We start from the raw sequence: 25,809 nt of genomic DNA on the forward strand, positions 1-25,809 counted from the left end.
TACATAAAAGGTTTTTGAAAAAACATTTTTCCAAGACATTTTTCCGTGGCACCTTCATAAGAAGTTTTTAACAAGTGCACATAATTGCTTTACACAAAAAGAGCATTTTCCTGTAATAATATGTTACTCATCGTTCTGTGTGCCTTTGGCAGGTACCACGAGGCAGCCTCGCGAAGGGGAGGTTCCAGGAGTGGACTATAACTTCATCAGCGTGGGGGAGTTTCGTGTGCTGGAGGAGAGCGGGCTGCTACTGGAGAGTGGAACCTATGATGGTAAGAAACCGTGTGTAGGAGCACTGAGAGTCAAGGGTCATTTCTTGTGGGCTTGTTATACAGATACTTGTTGAGAGCACAATCTAAACTAGATGTATTTGCAGAAGGAACTACTAGTGTTTGCAAGGTGCATTGATCGGAGGAAGAGTAATGCATTCTGCTACTAGCAGCATGCATCTTGTTTTCTATCAGCTGTGCATGAGAAGAAACATAACGTAACATAATATAAATAATATTCTATAAGGATATATGACATGTCACAATTCAGTACAATTCATAATTTACTCACCCTCATGGCATTCTAAACCTGCCTTCTTTCTTTCTTCTGCAGAACACAAAAGAAAATATTCTGGAATTCTTAAAAATTCTGATATTCAAAGTGTTTTTTGTCCATACAATGAAAGTCAATGGGGTCCATTGATCTTCGCTATATGGACAAAAACAGTTTAAAAGGATATTCTTTTGTATTTCATAGAGGAAAGAAAGTTTTGCAGGTTTGGACTGAAATTAGAGTGAATAAATAATGACAGAACATTCATTTATCCCTTTAAGGCTAAACATTACAATTACAAAAAGAAAAAGTTTGATTGAGTCTGTATGTATTTCAAGCTGAATTAATTGCATATGAAAAAGAAGAAAGTGGAATTTCAATTCAAGCTCTGTAACTAGGTCATCTTAGTTGATCTTAGTTGAACATTGGCTTCCTTCACTCTTGAAGTATTGCGCTTTCTAATTCTGTAGATTACCATGGCAAAACGTAGTGTGCTACATTACTTGCTGTGTAGTTTCAGCATTGGTTGCTGACTCACCATGTTCTTATGGTAATTAAGGGAGACAAGTGTGCTGAATGTTTGTATTGCACACTCTTTTATATTTCGTATACCTCCTCTGCTGACTTGAAATAGCTCAGAGCAGAGGGTGTTCACCTTGTGTTATTCATGCCGTCTCTGTAACCTGCCTAAAGGGTCTCAAGGTCCGAGTTATTAATGTCATTGCCTCAAAGCTGTTGAGTGATGCCAACGAACGATAAACCCCAAAATGCTTGGCAAGTCCCTAGCTTTTGGCCAGGGGTAGGTTTGGTTAATGATCCCTCAATGAGTCACTAAGTGCTCTTGTTTTATGGGAAGGACTTGTTGTAGTTTCCAGGGTGAAGTAAATCTGTCCAATGTGGATGTCACAGTGGGTGACTTTTACTGGGGCCTTTCCATCTACATGAAATATCTCGACTCTTGGGATTTTAGCCTGAAGGATAATTTCACACTCACCAATTCTGGTTAGTGATTTCTTGTCTTCCCATGACATCTGGCAAGAAAGCCGGTACATGCTGCTCTAGGATTTGATTCCTGAAACCAGCATGATTTATTGAGCCTATAAATGTATTTAGAATAGAATAGACTTTCTTCAGAATGCCCTTCCCATGTAATAGGGGGCTATTTATTGATTTGTTGATCTTTTACGTATTTGAAAATAATGTAATTGCAGTATATTTTAATTAAATATACACTACTAAAATTGTATTTGTTAATATGTTACTTATTTGAAAAATAATTTAATTACAGTACATATTTTTATTAAATATACACTACTAAAAATAATGCTTTAATTTAGCAAGAATGCATTAAATTGATTGACAGTAAAGACATTTATAATGTTTTAAAATATATTTATTTTTAATAAATGCTGTTCTTTTGAGCTGTCTGTTTCATCCTGAATTTTTTTTTAGCATGTTTTCACAAAAATATTAAGCAGCCCAACTGTTTTCAACATTGATAATAAGAAATATTTCTTAAGCATCAAATCAGCAAATTGGAAGGATTTCTGAAGGATCATGTTAGAGTAATGATGCTGAAAACTCAGCTTTGACTTTGCAGATATTATATTACATATTTTTTTATCTAAGCTATTTCACTTTGGGGTCTCCGAAAAAAACACCCCAAAAAAGAAACGCCTCTCAGCCGGAGTAACTTGACTTTGGTTCCCATAAATATAATACGGTCTTGTTTGTGATCATCTTCAGTGAAAACACATTTTATGGCCCATCCTGTTTTCAGTTATTGTTAACTGTTGGTTTAGATGAACAGACAAGATTATGTTCAGTACCATCTCTTTACAAGCTGGGGAAGACAATCTGTCTTGGTTATACTGCATGTGCGAAACAGGGAGACAATGTTCAGGCTTCTTAGATGCCCTTTAGGAATTTTCCAATGGCATTCATCACCATTCGTAAGTTTTGTGCACTTGTATAAATTCAGCTACTGTATGCTCAAGAGCAAACTCTAAGCTAGAGATAATGTTTTCTGTATGCAATAGAGAGCGATTTTATGTGTTCTCCAGAGTTGAGTTTAGGTTTTTTAAGGCTAAGGAAATAATTGACCAGTTTTTCAACATGCCTGGAGCATGATGTAATCAATGGTAACTGGTTATCCCCAAGTTTTATGGCATAAACTCTGTGTGTCCTGTTCAAATGTTACAACAGCGATTTAAAAATAATGAGATCTTGGATTTGAATCCCTTGAGGGAAATCTCCTGCACATTCCCTTGCTTTTCTGATTGTTTCAATGTCGAATATTGAAGGACAGCCGCCTCAGAGTGACGCAGGTAGACAATGTTTATAAACCAGTCCACGTCCACCCACAATTCCATGAGAAGTGAGCAATGACGACAGATACGGCAATCACACCCTCTCTCCATTTCTCTCTGCCATGTGCCAGGATCTTCTAGATCAGTGATTCTTCACCTTTTTTACTCCAAGGCCCCTCATTGTCCACAACAATATTCAAAGGCTCCATGACTTTTCCAGTTGTTCATGATTTACTGGATGAGGATAAAAAATTAAATCCTCACAATTTCGGCCCGATCAAATGTTTTGTAAAGGGGTCCTATTATGCTTTCACTTTTTCAACTTTAGTTAGTGTGTAATGTTGCTGTTTGAGCATAAACAACATCTGCAAGGTTACAAAGCTCAAATTCCACTCCAAAGGGAGATATTTTAGATATTGAGATATTCTAACCCTAACAGAATCCACTTTCCAAGAACTACAACAAACGACTTGTTTGGACTACAACGTTATTTATTTTCCAAATCTTATGAAGTCAAAATGTCATGAATTTAAATAATCTCCACCCACAGAATACACAAGAAAGGGGATGAGGCCTGGCTGAGCTGCATTAGAGAAGAATATGTTTTTTCCATCCCATTTTAAAAACTCATTTGTTTTGACCTTCCTAAGGCTAACGAACTCTGAGGGGTTAAAATTTATTTTAAACACTGTCCCTGAACATCAAAACCCCAACGTTTATGCTACACATTTTACAGAGAACAGCTTTCAGAAACTATAAGCATAACTTGTATGTCTTATTATTTGTAGTTGCGTTTTCTATTAACAGTTCCAATTATAAGTTTTATGAAAGTTCTACAATGTAAACAAAAGGCAAAGCTTTGCCTCCGCTCGCCTGCTAGCCAACATGTTGTGTTTACTGTAACTTTTGTAAGCTCTCGCTGTTGTAAGGCTGTTCACTGTTTGTATTACCATAGTTTTCGGCAAGTATAATGGTAAAATGGTGTATAACTTCGCATCTAAAATGTATAAGAAATTACAAAAAACAACATACCACTCTGAAACGTCCTGTGAAATCCGTGCTTGCAATGTCAGTGCATGAAACCGTGAAGCTTTCTATTAATCCTTAATCACAGTTTCAACAAAAACATTAAGCTGCAATCTTTTTAACATTGATAATAATAAAAAATGTTTCTTGAGCAGAAGATCCTCATATTAGAATGATTTCTGACGGATCATGTGACCCTGAAGACTAGAGTAATGATGCTGAAAATTCAGTGTTAAATTAAAATAAATTTACCGGTAAATAGAAAACGGTTATTTTACATTGATAAAAAATACACAAAAACAGTAATATGGTGAATTATAAAAAAAAAGACAATTGTTCAGGGGGTGAATTAAAATAAAATAAGCCAAACCAACTAAAAATCTAAATATTTTTCCTGAGATCGCCTAATGGGCCCCGGCCCCGTGTTTAAGAACCAGGATGACTCTCCACCGGATGAGCTTCATTATTGATGGTGTCCTAAAAACTATTTGAGAACCCCTCTCATCTCTGAACGAGTGCAAGAACTCTCTTCTGTTTGTGTAGATACAGAATCAAGAGGATTGAACAACAGCATCCCACTGCCCGCAGCAATATCCCCAAACATCCCACAATAGAAACCAAAAGGCTTTGGGCGATATTGTTTTCCATCTGTCCACATCTGCAGTCCTCTCAGTGCCCCAAACAAACACACTCAGGGCTTTGAAGTGATTTTCCCAAATGAGACAAACTTTTTCTTTCGGCTTATTACATTGTAAAATTAGATGTTGACTGCATACTAAGGCATCAAGCTTTGTGCCCCAATATTGGGGGTCATTGACATCGAAAAATGTGGAAAAAAACCCCCTGCCTTAGTGCACACTAAGAACAGTTATAGTCAAAGGAAAGATGCTGTTAAGATGCACACATGGTTAATAGATGCTCATGTGCAACATAATTCTGTGAGTAAACTGCATGTTTTGATTTGTATTTTTAGTGCAATGATGTTTAAATTGCACTGCAACTTGGCCCGTGTGGGTAAAGGTTATAGATGAGTCAACTCGCATTTAATTTCCTTTTAAGGGTGTGAGGCTGTATGTGCTTGTGTGGGTGATTGTGTGTGAGAGAGTAAACATCATTCAGGGAAAATTTCCGTGGCAGGTCTGTATTTGTTGTGCTCGTTGATCGTCATGGGTGAATTGTCGTCCTCCATCAGTTCATCGGGGGACGCCGGAGCAGGCATGATATTTATTTGACATAAAACACTCAAATGTTAAATAACTACTGCTATCAGCCTGTCTATCTTTCCTCCTCTATGCCATTTAGTGCACGGTGGTGAAAGGAAGATGGTTTCAAATCATCGCCATTCCTCTGACAGCGCCCAGCCATCTCCCACAGATTAATGCTAACAAAAATCATCACAGACCCCACGGACGACCCTTCCCTCCTCCTCGCTGTGTTTGCCCGTTAATCAAGGGTGACGCAGTGCGCAGTTTATGAGCGATCCATCATGCTGTGCCCGCTGTTTGACAGGTGACCCCAGAGGCTGTGACATGGCATGATTATGGCCATGATTTGATCACACTTTTCTACTGTGTGCTGCATGCTCGTGTATAATCAAGACATTTTATGATAAACATGTTTTAAAGTCATGAATTAAGGGTAATCGCAGGGCAGAGGTGTAAAACGTACCTGAAAACCATACTTGAGTAAAAGTACAGATACCGTACAGCAAAAATGACAAGTTCACCAATTCTAATACGACTTGAGTTGGTTTAGGGTATCTGATTTTAACAAGTGTTTTACCCATATTGAATGTAGGTTCAAAGATGCACTAGTCCTCAACACCTAAGAGACATGCCAGTGAAAAACAAGAAACAGTTGATTTGTGAGGAGAGCTATCACATGTTTATTTTCTAAAATCTAAATAAAACTGAACACCTCAAAATTATAATAAATCAAGGTTGACACAGCCTCTTAAAAAAAAAAGTGCTCAAATAGGGAATAATTAAACCAATATCCTTTAAATGCTCTGTTCAATGTAAAGGATAAATAAAATAATGTTTAGTGAAATTAAATCCTCAAAGCCTACTTGCTCTGAGTCTGGACGTGCTGGTTTTGGCTGCAGTCATGTCCTCATCTCATATATACTGTAAAACATCTGCAATTTAGCAACTACCTAATGCACTCACATTCGCATGAAGTATAGCCTTGCTGACAAGTTTGGGTGAGTAATGGCAAAACACACAAGATATAGTCCCTTCAATGCCCTGTATGGAGATATCGCTGCTTTTGTAGCAGAAATAAACTGCTGCAGAGAAAGTTAGGTGTGTTACTCATCACAAATGTATTGGAGTATACAGTACATAGTTATTAAAATATGTAGTCAAGTCGAGAGTAAAAAGTTGCTAATTTATTTGATACTCAGTAAAACTACAAAGTAGCCAAAAAGGTACTCAAGTATGGTAATTAATTACATTTACTCAAATGCTTGCACCATTGTCGCAGGATAAGAAAGTCAAATCAAGGTTATTCAGCTTTTAATGACTGAAAAAAAATGCAATTTCATTTTCAAGTGGATAAACCATTTTAGTAATAAATAAATGTAAAACTGTTCTTACAAAACGTGTTTACAACTGATTTTTTAAATGAATTAAATTGAATGCAATCCAATAGTTATCTTTAAAATATATTAAACCAGACAAACAAAATATGTGGTAACATTTTGTCCATTTATTTTATAAAGGACTGTCTAATTTATATATTTAACAACACGTTGTTATATGAACAACACATCAGTAACTAACTAACTAACTAACGTTAACAAAGAAGACTAATAAATGCTTAAATAAAGTTATTGTTCATTGTTAGTTCATGTTAGCTAATGCATTAAATAATGTTAACAAATGAGACTTATTGTTAAAGGACAAGTTCGGTATTTTACACTTAAAGCCCTGTTTACAGATCGTATCTGATGAAATAGAACGGTTAAGATTAAACTTTGGACACATGCTCCTGTCCCGAGAATTTTAGGTTTATTTAGCTCCCCCCCCCCCACCCCACCCACCCCCACAATGGTTGTCTATGTGCACTGGCAGATTCCTTCCTAAAACACATTAAACTTTCGTTTACAAAGACGTGAAACTCACCGAGTGGTCAGGGGTGTTCACTGATATGATCCCAAAAAAAATCGCTGAAAAAGATGCTTTCCAACAGGTTTTATCGTAGTGTTTGTCCACCTCCATTGACTTGTATTGAATGTGCTGTGTGAGGTACGTTATTCCTCCGCCGCTTCTTCTTCTGCTTCTTCTGTGTATTCAATGAAATGCCAGCGGTTTGCTTGCAATTGGCAAAGGTGCATTATCGCCACCAACTGGTGTCTATTATTCAAGCTCTCAACGGAAGAATCACGGGTGTGACGCGTTCGGCAAAATAGGTCTACAAACGCTAAATAAAACTAAAATTCTCGGGACAGGAGCATGTGTCCAAATTTTAATCTTAACCGTTGTATTTCATCAGACACGGTCTGTAAACAGGGCTTTAAGTGTAAAATACCGAACTTGTCCTTTAAGTGTTTTCCCATATTTCTTACATTTTGGATGTCTTTTCATAAATTATTTGAGAACCTTTCTGATTGGTGAATCTCACATCGGGTCCCGGCGGGTCATAATACACACAATTAAATTTAGCATTACAACAACCTGTAATGGTTAACAAGCTTGTGCTTTTTGTTTTTTTGCATTATGATGAATTGCATTTTACATATAACTCCAAAATCATCAGGTATATCAGCGAGAGAGCGACTTGCGACAACACTCCGAAATTATAAAACTGCAGAGGGAGTCTCTGCCTACAGTACTGACTGTGTTGAGTGATGGGATACCACTGTAGAGGGTGTCTACAGTGCATGATATGTTGGATAATAGATCCTTTTATTTTTACTTCACTGCATAGTTGTGTTCTTTAAAGCCCTTACTTAGTTTGAACTTTGCCGTTTTGGATACTTCAGTTATTCCAGTCACACAGGCTTCTATGCGTTTATGAAATCTGGAGAGGACACTCAGCAGAACTGCTTTGAGTAAGCAGGTTTATTTCATGCATGGCCTACCGCCTGTTGATGGAGATGATAACGGCTGTTGACAGTGCACACTTCTGTTAAAGCACTGTCCATCTGCTGTGCAGCCACGTGAAGTCCACACCAAGTACAGATTGCATGGAGGAAAATGATTATGTTGCAGTGATAATGTATTTCCATTAGATATAGTGGGCTCCAAAAGTCTGAGGCCATATCGAGAAACTGGGATTCAATATCGAATTTAAACCTGAAATAAACAGGGAGCTTTAGGATTTTGAATTTATTTTATATATATATTATATATACTCAAGGCTGCAAAATACAGAGAATTTTTTACTGTTAAAATTATAAATAATGTATATACAGTCATGTGAAAAAGTAAGTACACCCTTTTGAATTCTATGGTTTTATGTATCAGGACATAAAAAAATCTTAAAATTAGTTAAATACAGCCTCAGATGAACAACAACACATAACATATTACACCATGTCATGGTTTATTTAACAAAAACTAGGCCAGAATGGAGAAGCCATGTGTGACAAACTAAATACACTCTTACTGCTTCCATAGGAATTAAGAGGGTAAGAAGAAGTCAGGCGCTGCTAATCAAATGTCTTTGATTAATTGATAATCTTGACATTTTTGACCAACTCTAAAACCAGAAGTTTTGGCAGTTTGCTGGTCTAGAGCATTCAGGTGCTTTCCATGCCGAGGAAAGACATCAGCATTGATCTTAGAGAAGCAATTGTTGCTGCCCATCAATCTAGGAAGGGTGATAAGGCCATTTCCAAACAATTTGAAGAGACTAGGGGTGTGCGATATCACGATTTTAGATTGAGGACGATTAAAATGTCTCCACGATCTGCTTTTGAAGAAATATAATAGTGTTGTGCTGCAGTGCACATTCTGTCAGTTGCAGTTCTGGCGCGGCGCCCACGTCCCAACACACATGTCGCGGCGTACCGTTTATTCACATCACATGCTTTGCGACACAGCGGCAGGGTTATGCTCACGTGACATTGCAGTTCTTCGCAATCATGAAAGTTTATTATTTGCGTGCATTTTAAAGCCTTGCCAGTTAAATATTTTATTCGCAGGCTGTTCTGACAAACGCTTCTCTGAGCCATACATCCGAAGTGCGCGCCCTGTCATACAGCACATGAGTACTAAACTAAGTTCTCTTTCGCATCTGATCGGATGTGTTTCTGTGGCCTATAATAGATCTGTCACCGTATATGAGGTCTTAAAGTGACAGCAGCCCAATATACATGCTGCCGCTTGACATTAATGTTAATCCAAAAAAGAAGACAGAGAAAATCACTCACTGCTCTTCACTGAATTACTTAATTAGCTTTCATAAGAATCAATGTATAATTTATACAATAAAGTCTATGTAGTTTAATTTGATTCATTCAATATCTTACTTGAATACTAGTTAAATACTATAGCGTGAATCGTGATAAAAGAATCGTGATAAAATCGCAAATCGTTCCCTCCAACATCTCTCTAACATCAACAAACACCGCTGTAAGTGAATTATTAGCACAATAAAGATGTAATAAATTCAAATTAACCCTTTTTTTCAGGAATACATTAAAACAAACTGTGTGTTGTGAGATTTTTAAACCCATATTTATTTTTTGTGTTCCACATCAGCGAAGGCTAATGATGCAAATGATGCAACTTGTCAAATGACAGTGTAAATTAAGCTGCGCTTAAGGTTGCAGTCAGTTAGTGATTTTATGAATGGGGTGTCATTTTAATATTTCAAAGGAAAGAGCGCCCATCACAGTTCTCATTTGCCATCTTTCAAGCAATAAAAGGGGTCTGTGCTAGGTTAAAGCAATAACTCTCCTCATCAATTCAATGTCCTAAACGTCTATAATGTGACAGCACTTGTAAGATGGAGTAGATTGTGATGACTTACTTCTCAAATCGTATGGGTGAAAAATGAATCAATATTGTTTTTTTATCGTCCTGCCCTCCCTTCTAGTTTTGTCAAGTACTCAATGCTATAGTGAATAGTTGGGAAAGTAGGTCAGCATGAAAAGCTACATAGGTTCCCATACATTGTACTGATACCATTCTCACCCCCGGAAGTTTATCCAGATGACACAGGACAGTAAAGCTTATAAGATAGACCTCGTGCCTCTCTGGGAAGTAGAAGAAGCCATACAGTCTTAATCTTTAGTGGTGGACTGTTGCCAATAAATAACAATAAAGTGGCAGAGTGCTGCGTCGGGGTCCAGAGGAGCGCTGTAGGGAGCCGTGCTGCAGTGTTGACGAACAACAAACAAGACTTACAGCTTTACCGAAGAGTGACAGGAAGCAGGATATATATAGTGTCCTCGATGCTGTTACAGTTCAGAGACCAGCCGTGCCTTGAAGACGCAACGCTTCAGAAGCACCCTTCAATCCGAATGGGGTTTGATCAGCTTGGTTTTTACTCCTACTAACTAAATGTGAAATATGTTTGGGGAAAAGATGGCAGAACTGCTTCAAGCCATAGCAAACCACAGTAGCTTTTAAGGGAGTCGGAGCCCACTAGGGGGCCTCAGCAAACTTCCCAAAATGTCTTAAAATTACTTGCATATAGTTATATTAACAATCTTAATTCAAATGCAAAACCCCGCTAAAAATTAAGATGTACAACATTAAACTGACATCATATATTAGTGTATTTGTTTTTAATACAACAGACTATCAGCTTAGACAGGAGGGCCTATAAGAATAAGTGGGGCCTTGCTTGGAGTCAAAAAGGTTAAGAACCACTGCATGCAGTGCACGTGCTCTGACATGTTGAGGCAGGTTGACGGTGTGGGCGATGTGAGTTATAATCTGACATTGGTCATTTCCATTCACCTGTTTTCTTCCTATAATTTGTCATCTCTAATCCATTATTAGCAATAATAGTGACTAAAAATAAAGGCTGCCAAAAATAAAACCATATTTTTGTTGTTAAAATACATTACAATTTAATATGCAGAGTAATATTCAATGTTTAAACTCAACACGTAAAAAAAAGGGCAGCTGTATTTGCAAAATCAGTGCAGAATGTGAAAAACTGATTTTTATCTTTGTTCCTTTGCAGGCAATTATTATGGCACCCCAAAACCCCCTGCAGAGCCCAGCCCAGTGCAGCCTGACCTGGTAGACCAGGTTCTGTTCGACGAGGAGTTCGACGCGGAGGTTCAGCGCAAACGCACCACGTCGGTCAGCAAAATGGATAGAAAGGACAGCGCAGCTCCTGAGGAAGAGGATGAGGATGAGAGGCCACCCATTGTCAATGGGCTCACTGGTGAGACTGGGAATGTGTGTGTTCAACAAGATAGAGTGAGTTCATATAAACTCTGAATTTGTATGGTGGTGCAGAATTGTAATGTACTGCATATTCTCTATATGGAAGACAATTAGAAAATCAATAGTGTACAAATGGGTACAAATGCAACTCAGCAGAGTTGAAAGATTGGAGATAAATTTGCAAAGACACTGTCAGTACGTGGTTTTATCACACCATGTATAGTGTTGGGAAGTGTTTTTCTAATTAAAAAAGACATGCTAAATATGATACATTTGTTCAATTGTGTCATACTAGCTCAAAGACTTAGCATTTCTGTTATCAAGCTAATATTTCCAATGGTTAGCAGTATAGCACAACAAAACAGTGCTTTAAACGTTTCTTTGTACTGCATACTCGGTAAGCTAAGACGCTAATCTGATGCAACTAACTTCTAAACTGTTTTTTTTTTTTTTCTCAAATTAAGTTTTTGGAAAGACTGATTCACTGTAGAGAATTGCCTCATTTGGAAAGTTTTTTTTTTTTTTTTGCAAGAGTGCACTGCATTTCAGGTCTCATTTTTTGTAGCAAAATATTTAGTTAAATGTTGCTTTTTATGATAAATTAAAGAGTATTCTGTATATAAGTGTGTATAAGTTCTTTAAAGTGATTTAAGTCAATTATAGTTTTTAATATGCATTTTATATATTATTAAAATAATAAAATATATTAATAGAACTTTATATATTTATATAATAAGATTTTATATCTTTTTTATAAGTGTAGCTGACTACTTTTCCAAAAGTGTAGCTTCTAGTATACGGTACTTAAAATGATGGCTAGCTTTTAGTTTCGAAGTACCTTCCCCAACACTGCACGTGTAATGTTGAAGCATTAGGTTATATGGTTTATATTTTCAAAACCATGTGATTCACTGTGTTGGCAGCTTGTCTGCTTGGCTTTCATTGTAAGTGTATTACTGTATATGTGTTTTTACTTCATTTTTGCAAGCTGAGCAACTTCACTTTCTGTGGTAATCGACAAGAGGACACAGATGCTGTCAATAGAGCTTAAGTTGTTATGGGCAGATTTGATTGTGTTCCCTGTGAGAGCAATATGAACAGCTTTACAGAGGGATCATTGGATGTACAGTCAGTTATATAAAGAGAGTAGCGCTCTGAAGGATGGTGTGAGTGGGACTACACAAAAGCGGTCACTATGGTACCCTTTAAAAAGGTTCGGTCACTTTAGATTAGGGTCCAATTCTCACTATTAACTCTATTAACTACGACTTTTGCCTCAATAAAGTAATAATAACTGTTTATTAATAGTTAGTAAGGTAGTTATTACGTTTAGGCATGGGGTAGGATTAAGGGATGTATAATATGGTCATGCAGAATAAGGCATTAATATGTACTAAAAAGTACTAAAAACAGCCAATATCATACAGTAGTAATATGCATTCTAATAAGCGACTAGTTATTAGTGAGAATTGGACCCTAAACTAAAGTGTCACCAAAGTTTCTAATATGTACTATTTAGGTACCTAATATGCACCCATTAAGGGTAGATAAGGTATAAAGGCGTACCTTTTGAAAGAGTGCCCAGCATTTATTTATTTTTTTCAGAGAGTGTAGTGCAGTTTTCCACACATCTCCTTCCTGTCATTCAGTAAGTCGGTTATCCTCTGTTAATCGTGCCCTTGATAAGCTATAATGTAATTTAAATGCATAGAGCTAAAGTGGGAAAAAATGGTGACAGTAATTGCGATTTTGTCTGATATTATCTTGTGAGGTGATGTTAGATAATTGCAGAGTCTCAGTTCAGTTGTGCTCGCTGTGTGCTAAAACAAGCAAAGCATGTGGTGTTGTCTGATATGAGGAGTCAAAACATGACTCTTATATGAACTGATCATTTTTTTAAATGAATCAGTCGGAATGATTCACAAAATTAGAACTCGAATGTACCTTACCTCAGACTGAATCATTCATTGAGTTGAATCTGACTCAGTTCTCTGTTTATAATTTTGAATCAATTAAAAGATAACCAAAAGACTGTTACTGTGAAATGTGCTCATATGTCAGAAATGTACAATTCTAAGATAATACAAATAATGCAGTTAGCTAACATCATGTATACATTTAGGCAGAAACAATTGTCTCAATAAAGCAGTTATTATTGTGATGATAATAATGATTACAATATATAGAAAATTTGACTGCTCTGTCTGAGCCCTGAACATTATCAGGAAGGCTATTCCAGAGTTTAAGAGCCAAATGTGAAAACGCTCTACCTTCTTTAGTGGACTTAGATATCCTAGGTACTACTAAAAGTCCAAAGTTTTGTGACCTTAAGGCCGACCTTTCTAACCGCTGATGGGCTGCAGGAGTCAAGACTATCTAAGCTGTTTTAGAGACCTGAACAGTAGTTGAGCTTTTAAATTCGTTTTTTTCCAGTGATTATCCAGTGGCATAAATAGACCGCATTGAGTTCAGAATGAATGCGCTTATGGTTGTTATCACTTTAAGTAATGAGGATGTTAAAGGGACTGCTGTTTGCTGTGGGGCATAAAGTGTCTCTGCACTCTTTCCACAGAGTAACTGCTGTGCTGCGATACCTATTTTTGACTTGTGTACCAGCCCCGGCACTCTGTCTTCTACCTTCTCATTAAAAAGATACCTCAGGCTTATTATTAGTCTTTTACAGTCATTTTTGCATTAATGATTAAGTTTGAGCCAACCCACTGGCACACTAATGTGCACTCCTGCCACCAGCCACCTAGGGTGGGATGATGTCACTGTAGCTGTATAAATAGATTTTTTATTTATTTTATTTAGCTCTACTAGTGTTTCTAACGGATCCTTGCACATGAAATGTGGACTAAAATATATATATTGTGGCCACAAAGTAAGAATTTGTTCAGTCATTTTACTAAATTAAATTTTCTCGATTTAGCAAATCGTGCCAACGTTGTAGAACTTATATACATATACAGTATATGAAAGCTGATTTTGAATTTCATTTTGTGATTTCATTGAACCGAAGAGTGGGCAATGCATATCCCAGGCCTCCTATCGCTCCAGTGTACTGGACATCCGCAATATTGCTGAGAAATAGCTACAGTAAATAAGATCAATATTAAAAATACATGCCCAGAGATCTCCAGCTCTTGATTTTAAAGCATAACCTACTTCCTAGAATAGTATTTCTTCTGCCAAGTTTTGGTTTGTGGGAAGACTTCTGGGGAGCTCGGTTGGAGTTCTGCTACATCATGCTGAAAGTAGCTAGGATTTACTGATGCTCCCTGCACAGCAAGTATTCTTTCCCATAAATCAATGGGATACAGAACAGTGAACACCTTCAGATGATTCGCATGCAGGCAGCGACGGTGAGCATGGGGAAGAAAGTACCCAAAACATTTTATATTCACAGCGCATTAACCCACTGCAGTTGCTACTACTGTTCTGTTTGTGTTGGAATGATTGATCACCATGGGAACTGATATCCTATCCCATAATATCGTCTTCCTTTTGCTTTTCAGCCTTCAGAATAGAATGAGTTTTAAACCGGTTTTCTACTGACAGACTTTTACTTAGGATTAATAACATGAAAATTGTTTATTTAGGCTTTAAGTTTTAAATTCATTTCAATGAAAGTCTATGTAATTGAGACCTCATGAAAACCTCAATAAACATGCGCTATTTTTCAGAGGGTCACTGGAGGAAATCTGAATTGTTTCACCACTAGTACCTGGAGAGGGTTCTGGATGCATTGAGAGAGGCTTTGTTGGCTGTGTTTTTCTTAGCAAATCCAGTTGGACAAGATGCCTCACAGCTGTCTTCCATTATGATTGGATCGAGCTTTGTAAACCCTCTGGCATCACTGCAAGGACAAGATGCAAATGGCAATAGTATCTAACTGGACTTTGCCAAGTGCAAACTGAGACGATTTTGTAACCCAGAAGCGTGTTTGTGGTTTATATCGATTAAATTTGCTTTACTCAAAATGGCTAGGTATGTCTTTGCAGCGAGCCTTATGGGTTATTATTAGGGGTGTAATGATTCCATCATGTCACGATTCAATACATATCACAATACTAAACACACTATACAATATTATTGGGATACTCCAAGACATATGGTAAAAGGTTAACAAAAAATGGCACAGGTAAACCCAATGCACAGGACAATGGTGACACCAGAATAAAAATATTCATGATCCTGAAGCTGAAAATACAGAATTATTTAGACGACTAGATATATTTAAAATAATGTAGTCTTGATGTAGTCACTTTTTACTGGTAACAACCAATCGTAATGCCTGAATGAATGTTTTTCCATAGCCTCCATGTAGAAGCAAACATTCACCATTAATGCAACATCTCGTCTTTCTTTCAACATTCAATCATTCTGCAACACATTGTGTTCATCTGTTACCGTTACGCTGTTTTCTGTGAACACAAAAGTATGATTTCTTTTTTAAAACGTTTTTATATTTACAACACACTATAGTATACCCTCGATTTGTAGAGTTCAGCTTCTTTCTCCACTTGTACACTCGACCACAAGCTTAAAAGGCTTCTTATGATATTTGCTATTGAATGCCAGTGCTTATGTTTCTGCCGGTGTCATGAATGGTGCCGCCATGGTTACGGCACAGGAACAACAAGTGCTGATTCGTCTGCCGCTCATGCTGGCGTCCCAGCGCCAGGCTAGAATCATTTTGATGAACAGGCTTTAATCATGACTATGTCAGCAAAATCATATCAAGTCTTTTTAATAACAATACACTTTTTCCATCACCTCACCTCTTCAACACGTGTACATCTAATATATCCATATCCAGAACAATACACACACAGGCATGTTTTCCTCTGTCAATGTCCCATTAAGACTATCAGTCCATATTGGTAACTGTTTTCTGTGTTTAATTAGTATACAAGTAATAGCTGCTATCTATTTGATTGCAGAGAGAGCAAAATATCCAAAACTGGGTCAAGATTAAGTTTTAATAATTAATTTTAAGTCTCACAGCAATGGGATCCTAAATCTAGTTGCTTTAGCTCAACTCATGCTAAAGAGTGTATTTTATATTCACAATCCATTTAGTTCTAGAGTAAACATACCCGTTTAAAAGGCTGTTGGCTCCTTTACATTGGCCTTTTACATTTATTTATTTGGTGGATATTGTTATAAATTCATTGTATATATTCATATATAAAATATATATACACAACCATTCAAAAATGTTTTTTTTAAAAGTCTCTATGCTCACTGAGGCTGCATTAATTTGATCAGAAATACAATAAAAATAGTGAATATTGTGAAATAATATTGCAATATAAATTCACTGTTTTCTGTGTTAATATATTTTTAAATGTTTTTATTTAAACATTTATTTCGGCGATGGCAACACTGAATTTTCCCCTGGCCTAGCTTCAGTAGCATCATGTTTCACCATAAGAGTCGAGCTTCAGGAACATGTGCACTCTTGAATAAACAAAAAGACTGCTGGCTCTTTTAACTGAAGGATGGGACTTTTAAATGTTATGTTTTCTCCCTCTTATACTGTCTCTGCCTGTGTTCTCATGTGCAAGCAGACTGTCTGTCTCACACACACAAAGACAAACAGACGCACATTTGTGTATGCGACAGATATCGGCTTCACGGAAGTGTTAACCAGCTCTGGCCCTGCCCCTGAACATCAGTCCTGGCATGCAAATCTAGTGGCTCTTGTTGTCTGCTCTCTCTCTCTCTCTCTCTCTCTGTTTCTCTCCGTCTCTTGAGAAGGTTGGAAAGTTTGTTCTGCAGTGCTAGAGAGAGTTAAAGTATGTATTACTCCCCATTTTCTCCCCACCTCTTTCTCACTTTCTTTCTTTTTGCTCTTTCCACTCACAGAACACAAGGAGGGACCGGAGTGGAGGAAGGCTGTGCCCAGCTACACACAGTCCAGCAGCAGCATGGACTTCCGCAACTGGAACACGCTGCCACGTGACGAGGGCCAGGACCCTCTGCCCAAGAGCTGGGAGATGGCCTATACGGAGACAGGCATGGTCTACTTTATAGAGTAAGTCCTGTTTGCCAAGTAGGACAAGTTCCTGGACCAACATTCCTTAGGGTTTGGGATTCGGGCTATGTTTGTTTGACAACAATGTAGCTCCAGGAATTAGTTAAATGTGTTCACTTGTTGTTGTTTTGCTTTTTTAACATTGCACATTAGTGATTATTTAATTTCACTTCTGCAAATGAAAAATAAGCATAATTAAGCAATATTCTGCTCTTTTGTGTCCATTGAATTTTGTTCTTTTGTGCCCGTTGATTAAATACTGTACTAATTCAGAAATGAGGCGCTGAATGGAAGATGATTTTTGATTTCAGTGCTATTGTGTGATTTGCTTGATTGTGTCAATTTTGTGTATCAGGTAGAAAAGATGTATTGCCCAAATATATATTTTTTTAATAAATGTTCTGAGCTAAATATAACTTTAAATAGGTCCAATACAAAATGTATTGACAGAAATTCACTTATGACCTTTCAGTGCATTTTTCTTTGTTGCCAAATTACAAAATTACTCCTTTGCAACAATTCAAAATTATGGATACAAAATTATTTTTTAAATAATAGGAGATCCAGTTTAATGAAGAACTTGCACTACTGTTTAAAAGTTTGGGTTCAGTAATGTTTTTTTTTTTTTTTTTTTAAGAAGTGAATACCTTAATCAAAAGGGACCGTAAAGACAGTAAGACAAATATTTATTTTTTAAATAAATGTTCTTTTAAACTTTCCATTCAACTAAAAATCCTGAAAAATATTAAGTAGAACAACTGTTTTCAACACTGATAATAATAAGAAATGTTACTTGCTCACCAAATCAGCCAATTAAAATGATTTCTGAAGGATTATGTGGCATTAAAGACTGGAGTAATGATGCTGAAAATTCAGCTTTGCCATCACATGAACTAATTACTTTTAAAGAAATATGTTAAAATAGAAAACACATTATAATTTATATTTTACACTATTACTGTTTTTGCTGATTTTTTTCCCAAAACATTTAGAAATCTTACCAACCTAGAACATTTTATAGTTCTTGTGTAGTGTGAATACAGTCTGAACATCCTACATCCGCCATGTTAGCATTGTCAGCTGTACACTGTTCCAGGCAGTAAAGTGTCAATACTGAATCTCAGAATGTCATCTGGGTATTTTTCACATACTGACTCATGAATATGAGATTACTATCAATTGGCATGCTGCTTTTAGCTTACTGTATAGAACAGGAGTGTTTTGTATTAAGTTTATAGGCAATGCACAAGTTTTGCTGTACTGTGAGGAACCCACTTGTGTGTTTTTAAACAGGGAAGCAAAGAATGATTTGTGTGTCCATCTTTTTTAAATTTCGCCTCTGATTTACTTTAACCGAGCCCAGATGTAGACAGCAGCTCTCCAGCTAAGGGCTCGCTCAGTAAACAGGAACTCCGGAACTCCTGCAGACACATCAAGCGTGAGAGAGCGCTGGGAATCGAAACGGCCCTTCTCTCGAATGCTGACGCTGAAGCTAGCTGATATTTTTCACAGCCTTTTCCTTTCAGTGTCCATTACCTGTGTCTGTGGTCGCAGCCCTTAACCAAGCATCTCTGCTATCCACACAGAGGAAGAGAGAGCCAGCGAATCAATACTTCATTCGCTGAACAATGCAAACAATCGGCTAAATGGAGCCTTCCCAGCGGGCCCTGCTTTCACACGCGTGTCTGTCTGCACGAGTCTCGGAGGATGAGCTGCACCTTGCCATGAATATTTCAGATTTTAAACACATTTGCTTTTTGAGTGGACTCCTCACTCCTCCGCAGCAGAGACAACTAAAGTGCTTTTTGAAAAGGACTTGCTGATGTTTTAATGTGCATTTTAAAAAAAAATTTTTATAAAATAGTGTTTTTTTGCCCCATTAGTAAGGTTCAAGTGCCCCTTCAACAACTCCAAACCAGAAATGTTTAACTCATATTTAAGCATATTATTTATATAATATAATATATTATATTATATTAAGCTCTGCATCAAATTATAAAATAATTAAGTAAAAATAAAATATTATTTTTATAATAATGTATTATTATTACATATTTATTAGTCATTTAAAATAAAACCTATAATTGGTTTTGAAAAAAGCTATGGTAGCACATATTCTGAATGTGTATGAATGTGATTCTATACATTTATAAATGTCAATTTAAATACTTTAGACAACTTTTCCTCACAATCTCAATTTAAACATGATTAAATATGCAAAATCTGATTATTTCTGTGTACCGCCAAGTGTACACATGGTTGGAAATCACTGCTTTGAAAATACGCGGGGAAAAAACATCTTGCCATCTGTTGTTAGCAATCATTGAGCAGTGTTTATTGTTGTTTGTGTGTTGTTTGTACATTGTTACAGTGAGGTATAGTCATATTGCTGTTGTTTTATGTGTTACACTGCTTGGCTAAGCTGCAGATGCACTCCAGTTGTGTAACTAAGGAGTAAGCTTAGGAAGACTATCAAGTGTTTGTCTGCTAATGCTTCTTTCCCTCTCTGTGTAGTCATAATTCCAAGACCACGACCTGGCTCGACCCACGACTGGCAAAGAAAGCTAAGCCTCCTGAAAAATGTGAAGATGGAGGTAAGACCGAGTTCGTTCATGAATCACACAGAAGAGTAAACACACCCTAGCTGAGCCGTGAGACATTAGCCTCTCTCTCTGGCCCGCCTGACTAATGGCCCGCAGGAGACATGCTGAGAGCCCATCAGTGTGTCATCTCACACAGGCACCGCATTTTGCAATGGACACGTACGTCCATGTCAGGATGGTGGCTCCCCACAACTCTCACATCACAGGGAAAGATAACAAGTCATTTTCCATACAGCTTACTAATACCTGCACCGTCTCGCTTCCTCTGCGCTCAGCCTTCTGATCTCTTCTCTGCCCAAACACGCATACAAATGCATCCAGACTTCTTGACCTACCTGGTATTAGGCTTCTCAGAAAATCACAGCCAGAAAATCAGACCCCCTGGTGTCAAGCACATGGGTGATTTGCATCTGTTCAAGCTGTCTCTGATATGCCTGTCTGATTCTCCGCAGAGCTTCCATATGGCTGGGAGAAGATTGAGGACCCGCAGTATGGGATTTATTACGTGGAGTGAGTATGCTCATATCATTTATGGTCCAATAAGAATGATGGATAGCACATTTTTGTCCACAGCATCTTGGTTTGCTGAAGTTTTCCGTTGCTCGTTTGGCTTTGTCTTTTCCCCCCCTATCATTTATTTTTAAATCCAGCTTTTTAGAGTAAAAAACAACAATACAGTCATAAAGGGATTGTTGTAACCCTCACCCCCAACCAAAGGGAACACAAACCAATTACACAAGTAATGAAAGTAATGCAACTTACTTAAGAACTTAAGAGTTGTGTGATTTGTTATACACAGTGTTGGGGGTAACGCAATCAGATTACTTTTTTCAAGTAACAAATAAAGTGACGCATTACCTTTAAATTTATAACAAAAGTTACTTTTTCAAATAAGTAACACAAGTTTCCCATGTATTGACTGATAGCTCTCCTGTCCCCATGCTGAGAGAAATCGTGAGTAAGTGCAGAGACGTTGTGTGCGCTGTGTGGACGTGATGGATACTGTAGTTCCAGGCTAAATGTGAATTTGCATTTACTCATCTTACTTGCACAAAAAAGCAGTATTCCTGAATAAAAACAGTGGAATGCAAACTCAGAAAAGGCAAACCTGCAATACTTGAAATGTTAAATAACACAAATATACTTTATGTATTTAATCTCACTTTATTAACCAATGTATTTACTGTTAACCTTCAATGGTCAAATTCAGCCATACTAATAAGCAAACATGACTTTGGTTAAACATCACATTTAGAAGTCAGAGTGTTGAACTTTCTTCTCCGGAGTCAGTTCACTTTAGGTGTGAAAGGGCCTTTACATTTGCCAAAAATAGATATTTTGTCATGTTGTTATTAAACAACAGACAAGCGAGCCCAGCCCAGGTAACAAAAAATAATAGTTTTTAGAGAATAACACAATATTGTAACACATTACTTTTAAAAAAGTAACTTTCCCCAACACTGGTTATACAAGGGTCATGGTTTTCCTGCACAATCGGGCTATTTAGGAAGCGCAGTCTGGAAAATTACAACGCCGTGGGATGAGTTTTTCGGGGTTACTTTTATAATGTACCACATAGCAAAAAAGGTTTGTCTGTAGACAAAGAAAAATGAAACTGGATCCTTTTACTAATGTGTATTGATCCTTTGAATGAATACCTGGCACTCTAAGATCTCTAAAAGAGTGACTAAGTGAAACAGAGATGATATTGGTGACGTTTGATGTCACTTCACAAATAGAGATTATGTACGTTTTCCAAAATTTTCAAAGCAATTTTAAGTTAGTTTAATTGAGTATGAAATTGCAGATTAATTACACATTGATGCTTGAGCCTAAAGAAAAACAAGAGTGAATGTAGGAAGAAGAAGAGTGAATGAAGAGGAAAGAGTATGGAGGCTATTAATAATAAGTCAGAACTGCAAACCGTTCTGTATAATAGTGAATCGTCCCATTAAGCAGTGATTCATTCATAAGCATAAAAACATTTGAAGTTTAAGACATCAAAGTAACGTTCCGTTTTAAATCCATACTGAACGCAGTTTGCCCAGTATAGGCTGTAGTGTAGTCTAGGCTAGGTATACGCAGGCTAATGTTGTATGACTACCTATTTTTAAAGCGATTTTGTGTATGCTCAACCACACAAGAAAACATGCCTGAGGGAAGACGTGATCAAATAGGGAAGACTTTCACTATTGTAAGGTAATGTTGTTAAATAGAGAAAAACATTGCACATGCTACTTTTTTAAGTTCTCTTTAATATGAAAAATGTATACAGTAGTCAACATTTGAAGTGGATCAAAACCTTTCATCAAAGTTATACATCCATTTTAACAATACCTGTTCTTGTCTTAGGACAACTTTGATTTAACTCTTTTTATCCACTTCAAATGTTGACTACTGTAAATATTGGGGGAAATTATAGTTTTCATTCTTGCGGGCAGGTTCTGAGACATTTTTCTGGAACCTGGCAACCCTGATCCCAAGTAAAGCATCATGTTGTTCAGTATGAAGTAAGATTGTAGTACTTGGGACTTTGAGTTTTCGTAAAACATAAAATTGTGAAATGAAAGAATAAAAGAATGAAGAATAATTAAGTTTTAAAAAATGGACTTAAACAAAGTTTTTCCAAATACTAAGATACTTAGAAATTGTTTTCTTTAATTTCACTCACATTTCTATGCTAATTAGATAATACAATTAAAAATGCACAAAAGAGATCAGATTTTTGGATTCTTAATTATTAAAAATATGCAGTTATTATTATATTATGTCAATATTAGAATTACATTAAGTTATTTATCAAATTATATAATTGTAAAAAATATCAATATTATAGTATTGATATATATTATATACAAATCTTTAATGAATTAAGAATACTTAGCTACGATAAAAAAACTGATCATAAACTAAAGGTTTCGCCAAACACACAAAAGAGATTCACTCACTCACCTTGCTATGCTAATAAATAAATATACAATTTATTATCATAAATATTTAACAACAATATATAATTTTAAAAAATCCACTAAACCACTGATTATTGAAAAATCTATATATAGTTTGGGTGTAAATTAGTATGTTTGTGAACTGGCAGACTGATCAATGTCATTGGCTGGATTTGCTAATTTTCTGCTCTTGAAGCGTTGTGGGATATTGAGGTTGTTGGCAGAACAGCCAAGGGCTTTCGGGAGTGAATACACGATTTGATTTTAATGCCATTTATTTTGTGTGAGGTCAATCCCTGCTGTGCCAGGATATTTATGCAAGGAGGTCAACAAAACACTGTTTTATTTTTGATTTGAATGTGGCTTGGCACAGGGCCTCATTACGCTGTGCCTGAATTATCACAAACAGGGAACTTCATCAGTCAGAGAGGAGCACACGGTCTCTCACTCTCTGTGGATTGGGTGGATAAGTCTCAGCATGAGTCACACACAGCAAAAGCACAAACAGTACCTTTCTTCTACAAATTCGCAGCACACCGACTGGTTTCGCAAGGAATCCGTGACTGTTAAAAGCCTTCCCTAGGTGCAGTCACGACCGGCAGGTACAATAGTTACAGCAGAGTCACACAATGCAGACGAGCTGCTTATTTCACTTTACACGCAACCTGTGGGGTGTGTGTTAGGATAAAACAACACACTCCAGCTCTGAGCCAGAACCTCTGCAGAGGAAATGCTTGTGTCTCTGGAAAGGCTTGCCAAGGTAATATTGATTCATTTCGGCAGCTAACAAACAAGAAAACAAATGTGGCGTTTGTAGAGGAGAGTGAACAGCAATTACAGATGGGTTTGAAAAATGGCTGTTCTGTGGTACTTTTAATCAAGGATGTTTCTGCAATGTTTTGTATGATCATTTCAGAAAGTCCTGAAAAGGTTCACTGCAAAAACAAAACAAAAAAATATATTCTTTATCAATGTTTTTGTGTTGTGAAAACATCCTTAAAACCAGATCAATTCTAAAGTCAGCATGAAAATGTACCGTATTGCAAGCTATTCATCTCTTCATGGTTGTTCCAAAGTTAAACAAATTGTTTTCATAATCTTTAATCAAATCAACTTTATTTTCCACTGGAGTCGTTTAGAGCATACAGACTACTGGATCATTTTAACCAATAGCTAAATAGCTGCTTTAGGCATTGTTTTAACAAACTCTTTTGTTCTGCTTCCATTCTAATATGCAACTCCCTCTTTTCACCATCCAATCAATTTCCAATGTTTCCAATTTACTGTTTTATTTAAATATGTCACATTTTGGAAGAAAGAACAATCCACATTAACTTAAAAATATGTTTTCAGAGAGTTATATATACTACATTCAATTTATAGTACCTCATTGGCAGTTTCTTTTCTATTTTCTGAGAACATTTTGTGAGGTTTATGGTAAAACAAGCAAAAAAGATCGCAATAAGGTAAGAAAATGCAACTTTAAGAGATGTTCTCTGAAAATATATTATTGTTATCTTACATCTTTTCGTTTCCCAGGTAAGGTAAAATAATACTGAAGTATTGATTGATAAATTACTTTTTTGTTTTTAGTTAAAGGTTTTATGACAGATTGTGTCTTCTCATAATTGTGTAGTTTATGTCCCAGTATGTTGTTTATTTTTCTGTTCTTTTACTAAATGTCTATGTTAACTGCCTGGTTAGCAGATGACAAACAGGAAGAGAGATGCATGTGCACAATGACTTACCTTTTGGCTCTGATATTGTTTTGTTCCTTCCGTTATTCATATCTTTAAAAGACTGTTTGCATGAACAGATAAGCATCGCTAACGCTCTCTTTACGCTGAGGGTTTGTGCAAGATGTCATTGTATCTGCCATCTCTGGCCGTTCGCACTGACCGTCTCACTCTTTCCTTCAGCCACATCAATCAGAAGACTCAGTTTGAGAATCCGGTGCAGGAAGCCAAGAAGAAAATCAGCCAAGATTCGTCTCCAACCAGTCAGCCAATAGCAGCGACCGCAGGAGCAGTACCAACACCCTTAAGTAAAACTCTAACTTTATTCTGCATTATTCCAACTACTTCTGTTCTACTTCATTTTTTTTGCCACTTTATGTCTCTACTTTAATAAATGTTTTATTCCTGTGATGGCAAAGCTGAATTTTCAGCAGCCAATGCTCCAGACTTTAGTGTCACATGATCCTTTTAGAAATCGTTGAATATGCTGGTTTGTTGCTCAAGAAACATTTCTTATTATTGTCAATGTTGAAAACACTTTTGCTGCTATTTTTGTGGAATCCAATATATATATTTTTCAGGATTCTTTGATTAATAGAATGTTTACATGAACCGAATTTATTTTAAATAGATGTTATTGTAACAATGTAAACATTTTCACTGTCACTTTTGATCAACATAATGTATCCTTGATAGGCTAGAGTTTCTAAAACCAGCCTAAGGTGGTTTTCTGGTCCAAACCAGTTTAAACTAGTCCAAGCTGGTGTTTAGTTAGTCGGTCAGCTGTTCTGTGGTGACAGGAAACAATTCAATGGGAATGAGATCAGGAAATGACATCAAATTATCTAGTCATGCGTTGCTTGTGTCAAGGTCGTTGCTTGTTAGGACAAAACACAGATTAGCATGGAACAAAAATGATTTATTTCTTGATGTTTTATCATGTCACACACTAAAGTACAAAAGCTGTCACTGGGGCGGTACCCGTTCAAAAGATATATATACCATTTGATTTATATACCATTTCAAATAAATACCAGTGAACTCATCAGAAATTCATGAGAAGGTCAGGTGTTGATTATAGTTGGGGCAGAACATTTCCATCAGAAGAACTCAATCAGCATCTGGGGTTGATATGATCTGTGGTTGAATTCTGTCAGCTAGCATGTGTGTTTTACCACGTGTGTGTGTATTTATGTTTGACCGTGCACTTGTGTATGCTCACCTGCAGCAGCTTTTGTATGTTTATGTT

The 25,809-nt window shown here is 36.7% G+C and overlaps 1 protein-coding gene across 2 annotated transcripts in view; it reads left to right on the top strand.

Moving 5' to 3' along the window:
* magi3a (membrane associated guanylate kinase, WW and PDZ domain containing 3a) overlaps positions 1-25,809 on the top strand; it is a 131,633-nt gene that overhangs the window by 82,324 nt on the left and 23,500 nt on the right. For both annotated transcript variants that reach the window (XM_079587379.1, XM_079587380.1), the window contains 6 exons: positions 153-272; positions 11,022-11,228; positions 17,105-17,273; positions 19,788-19,867; positions 20,329-20,386; positions 24,744-24,868. In XM_079587379.1, coding sequence (XP_079443505.1) covers positions 153-272; positions 11,022-11,228; positions 17,105-17,273; positions 19,788-19,867; positions 20,329-20,386; positions 24,744-24,868 — 759 coding nt within the window. The remainder of the gene's footprint in view (positions 1-152; positions 273-11,021; positions 11,229-17,104; positions 17,274-19,787; positions 19,868-20,328; positions 20,387-24,743; positions 24,869-25,809) is intronic.

The sequence above is a fragment of the Phoxinus phoxinus genome, assembly GCF_949152265.1.
Source record: "Phoxinus phoxinus genome assembly, chromosome: 18".
NCBI lineage: Eukaryota > Metazoa > Chordata > Actinopteri > Cypriniformes > Leuciscidae > Phoxinus > Phoxinus phoxinus.